Source organism: Protomyctophum bolini (assembly GCF_963924005.1).
Source record: "Protomyctophum bolini genome assembly, chromosome: 20".
NCBI classification, from domain to species: domain Eukaryota; kingdom Metazoa; phylum Chordata; class Actinopteri; order Myctophiformes; family Myctophidae; genus Protomyctophum; species Protomyctophum bolini.
Window position 1 is genome coordinate 29,409,695 of NC_137881.1, and position 16,439 is coordinate 29,426,133.

The window sequence follows — 16,439 nt, forward strand, 5'->3', positions numbered from 1 at the left end:
CCACTGTACGAGGGCATCACAGCTACAGTACGTCGCAACACAATACCACTCGCTGCGACACGGTTTGTTTGTTGTTCATGATGTCAGAAATGCTATATATGGTCCGAGTCATAGTTTACTTTATATATGGTTATGTCATGTGTGAGTCATTGTAAACTCTTTAAAGTATTGTCTCAGTCACATTGAACTCTATTATAATGGTCATGTCTATCTGTCACAACACATTTTCACAACATTCATTTAAGATGCTATATCTTAGAATAGACTAGAATATCTATTTGACGGTGCAGAAACATAATTGCCTCCCTTGATGCATCAATTAAGCGTCAACGACTATCAGCTGCTGGTCCCAGTCAGACACTCGGCCTCTACTCTACCAACTGAAAGTGACTGCATGGAGTCGGTTTCATTTCTACCCAAATAAGGCCCTTGAATGATGGAATATGATTAAGGATTACTGTGATTATTGGTAAGGTATTCTTGAAATAAAAGAAAAAAACTAATCTGAATGATTTTGCGGACCCCCTGGCTATGTGTCGCGGACCCCCAGGGGGAACCACTGGTGTACTCTCTATATAATGACTAGAGTAGTAAGCTAAGATACTGTATGGTCCCAGTCATAGTGAAGGGGCAGTGGTCCACCGGCCCACCCACCCATTAGCCCAAGTAAGTATTCCCATTTTTGAGGGGCGCTAGGCCCTCCAACGTCTGTGGCAGCCAACTCTATGGACTTCTAATGGTTGTCTTTGAATCAGCAAGCCCCCAAGAATCGACTCGTATAAGTCTATGGAGTTTTAAGGTTTGCTTTAAGCAGTGACGCCATGTTTGTAGTCAAGGCAGGATTTCAGACTATGTGCTTATTTAAAGTGCTGAAGGCAAATCATGTTAATTTATGGCATACATGTTTTCTAGGGGTATTAAGGTCTGCTGAATCCAAATCTGCTGTATGCCAAGCAACAAAATGGCCGCTAAGTCCTCAAAAAGGACCATTTAAAGATGGCGGCCACCACTATGCTGAAACATAATAAAATGCTTATATTTTTGTCTAAACAAGGTAGAAATATAGACTGAAGTGTCATGTTCATGTTTTCATACATGGGGAATCCAATTAAATATTCTGATTTGAAAGCAAGTGTGAGGAAAATGCTTAAAATTCATACATTGTGAAAATTGTCATTTATTGGCGAATATTTTTCCAACCAACTAATTTATATATGTTCCTGATAAATATGTACATGATGTGTCAATGTATAAAAGGTAACCAACTCCATAATACTTGTGCAGAAAATGATATTGCATGCCCATGGTATAAACCGATGGCTTAACTAAAATATCAGCCACAAACGGCTTGCTGCTGTAATGTGGAACGGTGGCCGCCGCCCCTCACTTCACACGAGTGTGATTTTTTAAAATTCTTATTCCCATTTCTCTTCATCTCCTTGTATTCCTTCTCTCTCCACCCCTTATTCATCCAAGACAACTAGACCATTAAATCTTCATATTTTTCTCCTCTCAACATGACCCCCACTCCCCCCCCCCCCCGCTTCCTTCACTCTCTCTATCCATCTTTCCGTGGTTCCTACCTCAGCAATGTCAAACCTTTAAATAATCTCTGGATTCTTTTTATGAATCATTACTTTTTTTTTAAAACTCTGGGTTACTTTTGTGAACAGCTAATGTGGTCTGTCTACCCTCTTGCCCTCTCTCTCTTTCTCTCTCTCCTGCACTCTCTCTTTTTGTGGCTTTACAGAAGGGGGGGGAAAAAAACACTAAATGATTTTAAACATTAAAGGACTTTTCAATATGCTTCGTATTACGGAGTATTTTAGCACAGCAGTGTACACGAATACGTCAGGCTGTATATGGGTACACATCAGTCAGTCAGTCAGTCAGTCAGTCAGTCGTTCACCCTTTAGTTTGCCATTCATTCTAGTTCACCTGTCTGTCCGTGCGTGCGTGCATGCGTGTGTGTGTGTAAAAATCGTTTTCTGTGATTAATGCTGTGATGTTTCTGTGGTTTATTTGAATCATACTGGAACCGTTCTGTTTTCCAAAGCAACAACAACCGGGCCCTGTTCAGTACGACAGACACCACTACCATCAAGTATCAGTATAATTTTCTCTTAATTTAATTATAAATTAGACGTATATGTTTTTTTTTTTTTTTTTGGTAAATGAATGTCCTGCAATGTATATAGGACCTACATTAATTATTAATTATTACATTAATTATGTCCAAAATAGGGACAACCAAGCATGCAGGTTGAAAGGTAAATATGTAAACCAGTGAAAGATAATTCACAAGAGCTTATATGAATAAGATATCACTGCATTACAAATTCCGTCCAAATACAAATAGCATAGTATGGTGGTCGTGGAATGATTTTGCAAGCAAAACTTTGCTTAAAGTGCATCACCTTATCTCACTTCAACATTTGTTAGTGGATACGCTATGCATGTCTTGCTCATGTTTTTGTTTTGGGTTTTTTTCGGAACCAATGTGGTGTTTGAACTTGTTTTACTTGTACCTTTTATCCTTTTGTCTTGGTTGAATAAAATAAAGGTTACGGTACATACATTGGAACAGGTTCCTTCCCCCCCCCCCATTTCCCGTAAAGTAACGACTTTGGACGTGCAAAGTTTCCACCCCAACACACACAGTGACGGCAGGATTATATTGTTTTGGTGAACATTACCTGAGAAGCAGTCCTTATCCATGGCCAACAGATCTCTGGCTTGATACAGGAAACAACGCAAATGGTACCTCGTACCGGCTAGAACACACAAACACAGAGAGAGAGAGAGAGAGAGAGAGAGAGAGAGAGAGAGAGAGCGAGAGAGAGAGAGAGAGAGAGAGGGGGGGGGGGGGGGTAGACAGAAAACAAAACCCTTGAGCAAACACATCATTATCTTGAGTAGCAACCATAAAAATGTCCTCATAAAAAGTGTCTAAAAGACAAAAAAATAAAATAGAAACCCAGATTTAAACATTCAGCCCACCAATGTACTCGCTCCATGGCATGTACACACACACACACACACACACACACGCGCGCGCGCAAGCACGCACGCACACACACACACACACACACGCACACACACTTACTATCCTTGTGAGGTCATCCAAATTGTAGGATGTTTCTTACATGTTTCTTTTAAATGTTTAACCAACAAACAAGAGGACCTACAGTATACAAGCTCACAATGCATCGTTGCAACGCGAGCTTGTAGATCTGCCATTTCTGGTGTGTGCGTGTGACACTTATGGTGTGCAGCTATACTTGTCAGCATGAATCAGGCATAACTCCAAGCCCAACTTTTAAACCTATAAATGTTCTAATCCTTTATCTAATTCTAATCTTAAATCCTAATCCTAAACCCAACCTGAATATTGTCCTAATCGTAAACCTCATCGGTCTAAAAAAATATATATATGTTTTTAACCATAAAAAAAAAAGCAACAGTGACTCCAATAAGGACCAGGGCAAAAATGTCCTCATGATGTCCATTTCTCAAATTCTATTATAATTGTGGTTTACATCTGGCCCTCACAAGTATACATAATACAAGTATGTAAGTACACACACACACACACACACACACACACACACACACACACACACACAGTCGTACTGTAGAGAGTGAGTGTGCAGGTCACGGTCTAGTTAGCGTACGTCTGGTTACCATTAGCGACTGCACACCGCACCGTTGCCATGGCAGCAACCTGTTGGCCCTGCCCACAAATTGGAAGCAGAGGATCCCTCCCAGAATGCACCACAGGTGGGCGACAGATGGCCGTGTGTGCGTGCGTGTGTGTGTGTGAGTGTGTGTGCGTGTCTGTGTGTGTGTGTCTGTGCGTGTGCGCGCGTGCATGTGTGAGACATAGTAGCTGAGGTTATAAAGATGTCACCCTCATTTTGGAAGTGAAGACGTAACAGGGAGACGAGGTGAGAGGAGGAGGAAGGAAAGGCAAGGAGGATGGAGAGAATAAATGGAGGAGGAGAGAGAGAGAGAGATGGAGAGAGAGAGAGAGAGAGAGAGAGAGAGAGAGAGAGAGAGAGAGAGAGAGACGAGGAGGAGGGGATGAGGAGAGAGGAGGCAAAGAAGAGGAGGAGGCGGCGAGGAAGTGGGGAAAAGGAGAGGAAAGACGGGGCGGAGTGTGTGTGTGTGTGTGTGTGTGTGTGTGTGTGTGTGTGTGTGTGTGTGTGTGTGTGCGTGCGCGTGTGTGTGTGCGCGTGCGTGGCTGCGTGCGTGCAAGTTGTCTTACTGTCAAAGAAACAGGAGATTGTCGGTCTGTTCACTCCAAACGTGGTGGTGACCGATTTATCGTCGGTCCTGTCTTCCACTATGCTGCTCTGGAAGACAAAAAACACACAGCTTATACTCTCCTCTCCTCTCCCGGAAAAGAGGTATATAGCCATGCAGTGTGAGTGATGTGAACAAAACAGACTATAGCTTCGAAACCGGGGTTTAGAATTTTCTTAACTTTTCTTTTTGATATGACCGGTTTGTTTTTCCCCATCCCCGTTCGTTTGACGAGAAAGTGGAAAACACAAGCTCACAACACAACACATTGCGAGCTTGTAGATCGCCTAGTTTGAGGCACAACACCGATCGGCAACTATAAGTCCTATATAACTCATCCTTTAGACTTTAGAGCAGGGATCCCCCTATAGAAGACTTCAGACTTACTTGTACAGCTTTTAGATCGGCTATTTTCGGCTAATGTTCCCCCTCAGAAAAGGGATTAAAAGGGTTCAAATAGTAAATGTTCCTATACAAAGATTTGTCGGCCACCCTGCAGTATATCTCCGAGGGGGTCCCGGACACTCTTTTGAAGACTCCCGATGCTTTAGAGAAAGCCGAGAGTTATAGCCCAAAAGAGAGAAACGTTGGACCCCCATATAGCATGTGAAATTCAAGTCACGGCGACAGAGAACTTGAATCCATGGAGGCCCAAATGTGTCTGGTTGGAGCGCCGAGCCGGGGGGAACCGTAGAGCAGTGGGTTTTCAACCCATTTCATATCAAGGTCTATTATTGATTCAGCATCTGAGCCACACAGACCACCATTTGATGAGATTTAGCCTCTCAGACCAAAACCTGTATTAATGTCGTATAGGAGATATAACGGTCAAAACGTTGATCAAAATAGCATTCTTCTACATTCAAATGGACCTGTATGGGTCCATTTGGTTTCATATTACACTCATATTTCATATACAAGTACTGTACTTAAGTACAATGTTGAGGTATTTTTACTTTTACTTCTACTCCAGTACTTTTACTCCACTGCAATTATTTGAAAACGTCAGTTTACTAGCTACTTTTGAAAACTTTTTGCGTATCAATACTTTCAACTTTTGGTATACTTTTTACTCAAGTCAATTTTGAATTCCGGACTTTTCACTTGTAACGGAGTATATTTCTACATCGCAGAATTGATATACTTTTACTTGTGTATAACAAATGGGAGTACTTTTCTTTATTTCATTTCCTTCCACCACTGACCAGGGAACACTCCAGAGCAAAGATGGCGGCCGGCCCAGTCTTCTCCAGCGGCTCCATGCGATACCTCCACCGTCGCCTCCTGAAGGAGTCCGTCTTCCTCGGCTTCAGGTGGAACTTCCAGCCGAACAGGGAGGCGTACTCCCAGCCCTCTCTCTCTGCCTCGTCTGGACGCTGCTGCACACACACACACACACACACACACCACCCACACACACACACACACACACACACACACACACACAAACGCACACTCAGTATCTTCACCTCTCAAATAAATCTGGCCGCATCTTATTTCTCTGTATTGTTTGACATTTTATGTTTCAAAGCTAAATACAATGCACCTTTAAAGGTTCTAGGATACATAAAAAAGGCAATTATGACTGTCTCATCAACAGGCCACATTCTCATTTGTGTAGCTAGACCACCATCTAGTGGCCGCAGAGAGTAATGTCACATATTCACACTCAACAGCTCTACATTTCTAGATCAATTACAGTGAAAACAAAACGTTTTAAATGTCAAACGGATCGTGAAAAGCAAGTGAAGCCCAGCCTTCTCTGTTGACAGAGCAGCCGTTTATTGGTCTGGTGCAGACATTTTGACTATAATCTTGGTTCTAGCTCCGACATCTCAATGTCACTAAAAGTCTAAGCTTCAGACCTCTCCCAAAACAAACTGGATTTGACGACTTCTCGGCCTGAAGCCCTTGCCTATAATTCCAACACACTCGTCTGGGAGGGCAGGGTAGAAGACAGGGTTAAATACAAATGGGATTGTATTTAAGCCTTAATTTCAAGGTATTTAAGGGGCAGTGCCCGCAATACCCTCATACCTAAACTGCTAACACCAAAAGGGGTTCCCTCCCAAAATGGGTTAAAAGACTGGCCTTAAAAATCATCTATCAAGAGACCACGCGGGAAGGTAAATGTAAATTCCCATAGAATGGAGGTGGCATTCTCTGTCGCCGTTTTTTTATCCGTGGGCCTATAGTGTTTTGTATTGCTTCATAGCAGATTTATTGTGTAAATTATTTATGCCATGTTGATGAATTGAATACAAAAAAACAAACTTTTAGTTTGTACCTCGTGCCGTTTACATTTCTTGACTAATAAAGTAATCAATCAATCAAAAACAACACTTTTCTCCACTCAACTGTGCTTTCTCTTAAGGTCATTTACACACTGGCGAAGTAGCGACGCGATGCGAATAAGCGATCTGAAAATGCGAAATATTGCATGTTGCCGTTCGCCTGCGAATCTCTGCAAAATACGACACCAGAGCGAACAAATAAAGAGCGAAAACGGTCGCATTTTCGCACATCCGCACATTCGCCACTGATGTGGAAGCTTGCATGGACTTCAATTGTTTTTTTTTTAAATGCGAATCATTCGCACGAATATATCGCGTCGCCAATTCGCCAGTGTGTAATGACCTTTAGGGTTGTCGGGAGCAAAAACCACGCAATCGTGCATGATATCCTTGTATCGATATTATATCCATATCATGATATTAGCTGGATATTGTTTGTCTGTGATTTTATATATTGTACTATCGTGATATGGCATACAGTAAGTGTCCTATAAAATATGAATATCGGGCCTGGGCCATGGCTCATTGGTCCAGGCACCTTGGCTGGTAATCCAGTCTGGCAGTGTGCCGCGGGTTCGACTCGCATTTACTGCTGTCTTCCCCCCCCCTATCTCTCTCCCCATTTCCTGTCAGCCTACTGTCTGTCCCTCTATAAAAAAATATAAAATAAAGGCGAAAGCCACAAAAAAAAACATAAAACAATAATATAAATATTGGATCGGGAAAAAAATCAAATGATCGGAAACGGATCGGGACGCAGAAGAAATGTGATCGGGACATCCCTGACTTTCTCTCCATTCATCTGTTCCTTTCACTCCATTCATCCGTTCACTCCACTCATCCGTTCCTTTCACTCCACTCATCATGGTGTTCCTCTCCACTCGTCCCGTCCTCACCTTCTTGAGCGCCTCCATCCTCTGCTGGTCTCTGCGTCTCAGGCGGACCCACCGGCGCCTCCTGTTGGTGTGGTACATCTTCTCCGCGGGGACCCAGGACTTGGGCCGGCGGTCCGGAGGGATGGGGATGCCGTACTCCCAACCTGAAGAGATGCACAGGGAGGGAGAGGGAGAGAGAGAGAGGGGAGGAGGGGAGAGAAACGTATAAAAGAGAAAGGGATAGATTAAGAGAGACGTCAGAGAGCGAGGGAGTTAGATGAGGGAAAGATAATAATAATAATAATAATAATAAGATCTGGGATTTATATAGCGCTTTTCATAAGTACTCAAAGACGCTTTACATGTGTGGAGGCCAGGGGGAGAGACCATATCAGCGGGGGGAAAAAACGAATAACGGATGAGAATTAAAAAGCAACAAAACAGTACAGGTAACAAGTTAAAATGAGGGTTGTCCCGAACAAACAGCCAAACAGCAAACAGCCTGTAACTTTGGAGTATTATTAGATGTTTATCCCTAAATTTCCCACGACAGGTGATCGGAAAGCGGGGCCGATCACGTCATTTTCAAATGATCGTAAAATCAGATCGGGAGCCAAAAGACGCGATCGGGGACATCTCTAGTATCAATATTATTTATTTATATATATATAAAAAAAAATTGGACATTACAGTACTATTGTGATATGGCATAAAGTCGTGTTCTATTATATAAAATATAATTATCGGATCGGGAAAAGTCGGTATCTGCAAAATGTTTGGGGAGTGAGAAAGAGATATCATACGATGAAATATAATCGGTTAGCAATATTTAAACCAAGCAAATTAACCCATTCTGTGCGGGAACCCCTTTTGGTATTCAAGCATTCCGTTAATACTTTAGCTATTGAAAAATAGCAGATCTACAAGGTCATAGCGCGCCACGAGCTTGTAGGTCTGCTTATTTTGAAACATCGTGAAAATATGTTTTTCAGAAAACTGGAGGATTTAGAAGATTTGTTTTACGTTTTGAGGTCAGGCCTAAATGGGTTAAGACTTAAATTAGACGCACGCGCACACACACACACACACACACACACACACACACACACACACACACACACACACACACACACACACACACGGCATGTGTGATGACACCTTTGTGACAACCATAGGTTTAAGTAAATCAGGTTCGTGTACCTTGGTCGTCCACTGCTCTGTTGAGATCTTCACTCCACTCCACCTCCTCCCACACCCATCCTGGAGGACACTCCACCTCATCCTTAGGCACCGCCTTCTCCCCGTTCTAGCACACACACACACACACACACACACACACACAGAGTGTGAACAGTGTATACCTGCTGCTATGCTCAGTCATCTTATGTCTAAACCTCAAACATCAACATTGTGCTAGAACATTACACAATTAGAACATAGATATTGAGAATGTAGAACACGAATGCAGAGTATCACCATCGGTGTAACCCTCATTAGAACATAGATATACAGAATGTAGAACAGTACCACATCGGTGTAACCCTCACTAGAACATAGATATACAGAATGTAGAACAAACAGTACCACATCGGTGTAACCCTCGGGCATGGCGATCCACAGTCCTCCTGGGAGTCTCATCTGGTTCTCAAACACCTCCTCCGTAAAGGTCATGTGACCTGCATCCACCTCGTACAGCATCCTGGGAGGGACAACCCCACACACACACACACACACACACACCCACACACACAAAAGAACCATGATCATCAGGTACTATTTTCCTAAAAAAAAGAAAGTGTGACATCATTTGAATGTGAACAAGGTGTGTGGATCCGCCCCTTTTAGCCAGTTTTTTTCTATGAGATGAGACTACCATAATAACTCACGTCTTCTCCGGGCTGATGAACCAGTCCCCGGCCCAGCTCCATCCAGAGGAGGGCTTGAAGCTCTCCTTGGGCAGAGCCACTCTCCCCGTCACGTCGCTGAACTTGGGGTAGGTCAGACCCGTAGTACCCCAACTGCCCACCAGGGCCAGGCGTACCTGGTTCTCATACTAGGGGGGGGGGGGGGGAGAGAGAGAGAGAGAGAGATGGGGAAAAGTAGAGAGAAATATTAAGTTGGTGGCCTGCAAGTGACCACTGGCACTGACCATTTAACCTGTAATTTGTACCCCCAACGCCCAATAATGAAGGCTAATATCCGAATACTGAGTGATAGATTATTGATTTCCAAACATGCAAACATAACCCGCTTTAATAATAATTACTTAATTGCGTCTGAATGACTAGTGTTAAAAATGTATTATCTTACTTCTGTCCAATGCGTTTCTATCTAAGTTTATAAACAGAAGTTAAATGCATAAATGAAATGCATTCAAATACAAATATTACTTTTCAGGATTCCAATTTAAAAAAATAGCAAAAAATGTATTCGGGATTCAAATTCAAATAATAGCAAAAAATAGCAGATCTACAAGCTAACTCGGAGTAATTCACTCTGAGCTTGCAGAGTGCAAGTTGCTCTGGATAAGAGCCCTAAACTGTAAATTTGCAAATAATATGAACATTATTCAACAATGCAACCAAAAGCATAAGTATAGTGACCAAATTGTGCAGCTTGCAAAATGAACCGCGGGGCATTCTTTCATCCATCTCACCGTCTCGGCGAACACGGACAGTTTGCCCTCGGCGTATTCGTTGAAATATTTGACGTCGGCGGCCAATCCAAACCACACCTTCACCCTCAGCTGACCGGGAAGTCTGGCTTCTCCGCCGGTACCCTGAGGAAACTGTGGACACACACACACACACACACACACACACACACAAGACGCTGCATGAATTAAATTATTTCACTTAAACTATTTTTGAAAAATCTTAAAAATGAGGCACAAATCTTTGAATATATATATATTCTTTCAGAGCGAACGTTTTTTTATTTTTATAACGACGTCAGGCCTAAATGGATTAACCAATTGGAAATTAATGAAATTCAGTACATTTCATGAATGCAATAATATGTATATTGGTGCATGCATAGGTGTGTGTGTGGGCGTGTGTCTGTGTGTGTGCGCACATTAAGGAAGACGGTCTGCAGCTGGCCACAGTGCTTGCCACAGTGCTGCTGGGAGAAGAGCACTGTGTGCGCCGGGATGCGGTGGTACGCCACCCGGCGGTCTCCCTGAAGCATCCAGATGATGATGTCTGGAAGGCTGTTCTGGGGCTGAGAGAGAGAGAGAGAGAGAGAGAGAGAGAGAGAGCATTGCTGCCATTTGTCACAAAGTTCTATTTTATTTTATACAAAGTGAATTCAAAACGTTGAAATACTCCCCGGCCATTTGCTTCAAAAGTTTATCCAAAGCAAAGTTACCTTTGTTTACCCAGGGTATAACTGGACTATTAAGCTCAAGAACTTGTTTACAGCCAGGCCACCCTGCTCATAGAACATTTCATGGTAGAGGAGGTTCAATGCCTTGCTCAAGGGCACGTCAGCGGTGGTCATTTTTAAACGTGCCGGTCTGGGGGTATACGAACTATAGCGACCTTTCCGATATCAAGACCGCTCCGCAAACCGTTCGGCCACAAGCTAACCTTTCCTCTGTATAACCAGTTCCGACAGAAGAATACACTACTGTGGGGTAGTTTTCTCTAATTAACACAGCTCTCTTTACACTTTGCTTTGGTGTGTGCGTGGCGTGCGTGCATGCGTGTGGTTCTACTGGCCATCTCCAAGCCGATTGTTGCCGTTTGAATTTCTCTCTGATAAAGTATTTAATCAGAGTATAGTCAAACACTTGGTCTAAAAGGGTAGCAAAAAATGTAATCCTTGCGGTTTTGTTTCTATTCATAAACATGACATGGAAAATTAAATTAAATAAAAATAATTCAATATCATCACAAAATATAAAACACTACAGAGCGGAAGAAGAAAAAAAAGGTGTTTTTTGAAAATGTTTAGAAATGAATAATTAAAAACTAAATGTAGTTTTTCTCTCTCTCTCCCTCTCTCTCTCTCTCTCTCTCTCTCATTAGCAGCCAACAGTGCAGCACTATCTCTCTTTCCGTTTCTGGCAAACAGCGGCCCCTACTGGTTCTAATAGTCATTCTCGTGCTCAAGGCCACATATATGTACACACGGACGTTGCTGTTCCTCCCATGAAAATGTGTCCCGAGACCCAGTGTTTTTTTGGGGGGAAACGGTGCTCTAGCCCATTCTGGGGCGGGAACCCATTTTGGTGTTAGCACTATGTTATGCTTTAGCTATTGAAAAATAGCAGATTCTACAAGCTCATAGCGCGCCACCGAGTGGCACGCTACGAGCTTGTATAGGTCTGCTATTTTAGAAAAATCGAAGAGCGACTGACACAGAAGACATTTTTTTTAGAATCTGATCTCAGGTCAGAATGGAAAACTGTCAGGTTGTAGAAGACATTTTTTTTAGAATCTGATCTCAGGTCAGAATGGAAAACTGTCAGGTTGTAGAAGACACTTTTAGAATCTGATCTCAGGTCAGACAACGGACCTCCTCGGCCATGCTGCGTATCCGGGTGGCCCAGTCCTCCGCCTGCTCCAGGACCACGGACAGCTCCGTGGACGGCCCGTGCTTCAGGTCCACGGCGGCCTGCGCCATCTGCTGCATGCTGGACGTCCTCCAGTGTCTGAGGGAGCGGTCCAGCGGCGTCGCACACTGCCACTGGTCCAGAGAGGGCAGCTCCTGACTGGAGGGGAGGGAGAGAGGGGGGGGGAGAGAGAGAGAGAGAGAGAGAGAGAGAGAGAGAGAGAGAGAGAAGGGGGGACGGACGGACAGACAGACATTTAGGCCCCACTTAAGGCATATTCATAGTCTGGATTTCCGGTGGCGAGCTGACCACCGGAGCTAAAATAACGTTGAGCAGTGGTGAGTATAAACCAGGGGGGCAGTCAGACAGATATTTTGTGAAGCCTATAAGGAAATCACGATTCATATAATGGCCTGTTGTGGCGCTGTCATTGGACCCAGAAAAACCCATAGCCCCATAGAAGTCCATGTATTTTGGCCCAACTTCACCTATAGACTGTATTACCTTAATAAACATGGTCATGAATACTTTCTGCTTCCAGTCACTAGTTTAAAGTCTCATTTAATATTCTTTTTGGAAAATTATGGTCCCATTAATTAAAAAAATGACCATAAAGTCGCGTATGTTCTGAGGGGCGTGGCTACCGTTACAGTCTATGATCGGGATGATTCCCCTCCCACTCGAGTCAAAATAAAAACCTATGGAGAAGAAGGGGGGGAAGTCCCGCCTCGTGTCTGGGCCAGCCAATGACCAGCTGGGCCAAAACGGAGCCAGCCAATGGCCAGCTGGGCCAAAACGGATCTAGAAATATGGCGATTTACATCAGGAATTACCATAGAATTACAGGCTTCATTTTATGTCCATGTTAGACCCGGGAAACGCTTTGTCCATATTTTTTACAATCTATGGTATAAACAGAGAGAAGGGCTGGAGCGGTGGCGGTGGTTTGCTCTTCACCGCGGCTCGTGACGTCATGTTGTAGTTCGGCGGTCACCCCACCACCGAAAATCCAGACTATGTATGATGAGCCTTTTACACTGGCAGCCAAATCCAGCCTGAATCATATCTGTGCCACACATCCAGATTGGACTCAGATTTTGTTTCAAAAAGCCTAAAACACAAACAAGTCGCACGGAATCAGATTTGTACAAAATGTGACTTGAGCCACAAGTCACAAGGGTGGTTTCAAATCTGATTTCAGTCCGAACGCAGTGACCTGATCTAATTCGATTCCATGTGCCTTAAGTTTAGACTTATTTAAACCAATCAGATTCCAATCTGAATGTGGCACAGATCTGGTTCAGGCTGGATTTGTCTGCCAGCGTGAACACGCAGATCTGTGACAGATCCAATCTGGTCACAGCTGAAATCAATAATATATCAGTATTCTGATATTAGCCTGAAGGTAGGGGCTAAGAAGTGAATCAAATATTGATGAAATTATTACAAGAAAATGTCGACAGATTAATCAATCATGACGATAGAGCTCGTTAATTCCCCACATTCAACTCAATCGTAAATCGTTGCGATTGACAGCCGATCCAGCCAATGGCTTTACCTGCAGTCGGCGATGACCTGATCCAATAGGTCGACCACTCTGAGCTCCACCTCGTCAAGTTCCGCGCCCGCCTTCACGTCATGCCGCACCTGTCGCAGGTTAGATTCCTTGGACACACGAAGAGACAGGGAGACAAACACAGAGACACAGTGAAGGTAGGCTACAGAATAGTTTAGTCTAAAAGTAAAAACTCTAAAGCAAAACAGAGAGAGTCACAGTCAAACTCCTCTATGCGCTGTGGCGAGCGCACGCACACACACACACACACACACACACACACACACACACACACACACACACACACACACACGTACACACATTTACTTGCACAGACAAGAAGCTGAATCAGAAACAAACGGCACACGTGCACATAAAGTGCATGCACATGTGCAAATGTACACACTTCCCTCAATATCGATCCACTAAATATGATATATACTGTACTAACTGTAAACCTTTTCATAATATGAGTAATAGACACATTATAATACAAACACTTCTCATGCTGGTTGTTTTGACAAAATTGACAAAGACTAAAATGTAAAAACCTTTCTGTATACTGTATCTATATCATTTCAAGTTAGTTTTAAGGTCTTTAGTACACACCGGGTAGAAAAGAAAATGTGTCTATGAATATGTTACACAACGCGGACGATGGGGTTCAAGACTCAAGTGGTAAAAGTATAAAGTTATTTTCAACGAGTCCTATAATGAACATTCTCCCAAGTTTTCCTCCCGCCATGACTGGATCTTATAGGTGGAAAGATTGACATATTTGCTGCCATACCATAATACGACATAAACATTGTAACGCGCTAGACTATAGAATCAATGTAAGTCATGGGGTGACATGGACGAAACAATCTACTTACAGGGGTGACCAAAATAGTTTGAGAACCTCTGGCCTACATGAGAGCTGCCCCCACCTTCGAAATGTTCAAAATCACACTCAAAACCCACCTTTTCAAACTGGCTTTCCCTACATAACCCTTTTTTTTTTTTTTTTTTTTTCGATTTCTAGTTTTTAACCTTTTAAACCTTTTAAATCCTTTTTCTAATAAAATATGTCTGTACTTCTTTCTGTAAAGCGACTTTGGGTACCCAGAAAAGCGCTATATAAAATCATATATATTATTATGACATGCAGACAGTCCCATCATATACCAGTCTGTCTATGATGGCCAGCAGCATGTTGAGAGCTTCTATCCTGGGTCTGATGTCCTCCCACTCTGAAGACAGCACCACCACTGGCTTCACGTTGTCCCATGGTAGGAAGTAGTAGTGACAACCTGGAATGAACAGCACACAGAGACAGAGAGAGAGCTTGTAGATCTGCCATTTCTGCCAAATGTTAACCTAGCCATGTCTGGTGACATGGTAACCGTCGCTTAACTCTGTAAGAGCTATAGCAGAATGATATGTTACGGTAAAATGTTCCACCGCTTTAGTATATCAGAATTCTTTATCGTTTTAGCCTAAAATGTCTGAAAATGACTGTACCACAATGCCGTTTACATTTTTATCAAATAAAGCATGCACTCAAAGAACCTATTGGAATGCCTCTTGACTGTCCAATCGCACAACTTGATCGCAACTATACGATTAAAGAAATACAACCGTGATTTTTTTTTTTAGTTAGTTTAACCCTGTAAAACCTGAATTAATTTCTACTTGCAAAAAAGAGATTTCAACCTTACTACTACTTTTTACTATTGGGACTTATCAGAGGAAATGTAAAATTTACATTTGGGGGATATCTTTCACAATAATAAATAAAACATGTTCTAGACATTCTAATGATCACAAAAAAACATATTACAGTTATTTTATTTCAGTTATTTATATTTAAAAATTGCACAGAGTCCAGAGATTTTTAATTCGTGTGAAATGCAGCCTCTGTGGGGGGTATTTATATGCAAATATCATGACCAATGGCATTGCAATGAACATCAATGATGACGTTTAGGTGAAAAAAGAACATCAAAATAAATAAGAATTAATTAATTAAAATATGTTGTAGCATTGCAACGCTGGGTGTTACAGGGTTAAAAAAAGATAATAATAATAATACAAAATTCAAAGACAACTTTAACTTCACATTCTGCCTGCAGTGTCGCGCTCCGACCACACGGTGTCAGTGTGTGACCTACCGTCGAACACGGCTCTGCTGAACTGGGTGGTGGAGGCCAGAGGAAGGCAGGTGTTGTCGAACTTGTTGCCGTAGTTACCGATGCTGACCTCGAACTGGACCGCATCGTCCACGTCCTGGAGCAGGGTGGCCGAGTAGAACGCCGCGAACAGAGAGAACTTCCTCTTCCTCAGGAACTTCTGTGTGTGTGTGTGTGTGTGTGTGAGTGTGTGAGAGAGAGAGAGAGAGAGACACACACACAGAGAGAGACAGAGTCACGCATTTCCCATTCACAACACAGACTCAACAGAGAAAACCTACACTCTTCAATGGAGGAATGAGTCCATATCAGTGTGGTTTGATTTAGAATAGCGTATTATTGTAATAGCATACGGTAGTACTATTATAGTAGGTTGGGAATCAGATGATTTCTTTCCCTAAGTGTTTGGAGGAGTTTGGAAGTGCTCGTTTTCAGTAAATAAGCAACCTGCTGCTGCCTCCTGCATTATGTGCAAATTCAAAACAGGTGGTACTGTACGCAGCCTAACGCAGGGCCGTTGAGCGATATCCAACGAGCACTACAGGTGGGGGCCGTACGACGTGGCTGGGGCCAATTACTAATTAGATGTCTCTGTTCCACCCAGCTGATTATTCATCTGTTCATCTAGCCGCCTCACGTGGCCAGACACAAACCTGCCGGTGCAATACACAAAAAAAAGTG

The 16,439-nt window shown here is 42.9% G+C and overlaps 1 protein-coding gene across 7 annotated transcripts in view; it reads right to left on the reverse strand.

The window, feature by feature from the left end:
• dysf (dysferlin, limb girdle muscular dystrophy 2B (autosomal recessive)) overlaps positions 1-16,439 on the reverse strand; it is a 137,693-nt gene that overhangs the window by 81,745 nt on the left and 39,509 nt on the right. For all 7 annotated transcript variants that reach the window (XM_080792847.1, XM_080792846.1, XM_080792845.1 and 4 more), the window contains 13 exons: positions 15,741-15,918; positions 14,755-14,879; positions 13,591-13,697; positions 11,996-12,191; positions 10,550-10,696; positions 10,131-10,262; positions 9,361-9,527; positions 9,059-9,173; positions 8,675-8,780; positions 7,496-7,638; positions 5,511-5,684; positions 4,268-4,355; positions 2,697-2,774 (listed from right to left, as the gene is read on the reverse strand). In XM_080792847.1, the coding sequence (XP_080648973.1) occupies positions 2,697-2,774; positions 4,268-4,355; positions 5,511-5,684; positions 7,496-7,638; positions 8,675-8,780; positions 9,059-9,173; positions 9,361-9,527; positions 10,131-10,262; positions 10,550-10,696; positions 11,996-12,191; positions 13,591-13,697; positions 14,755-14,879; positions 15,741-15,918 (1,756 nt within the window). The remainder of the gene's footprint in view (positions 1-2,696; positions 2,775-4,267; positions 4,356-5,510; positions 5,685-7,495; positions 7,639-8,674; positions 8,781-9,058; positions 9,174-9,360; positions 9,528-10,130; positions 10,263-10,549; positions 10,697-11,995; positions 12,192-13,590; positions 13,698-14,754; positions 14,880-15,740; positions 15,919-16,439) is intronic.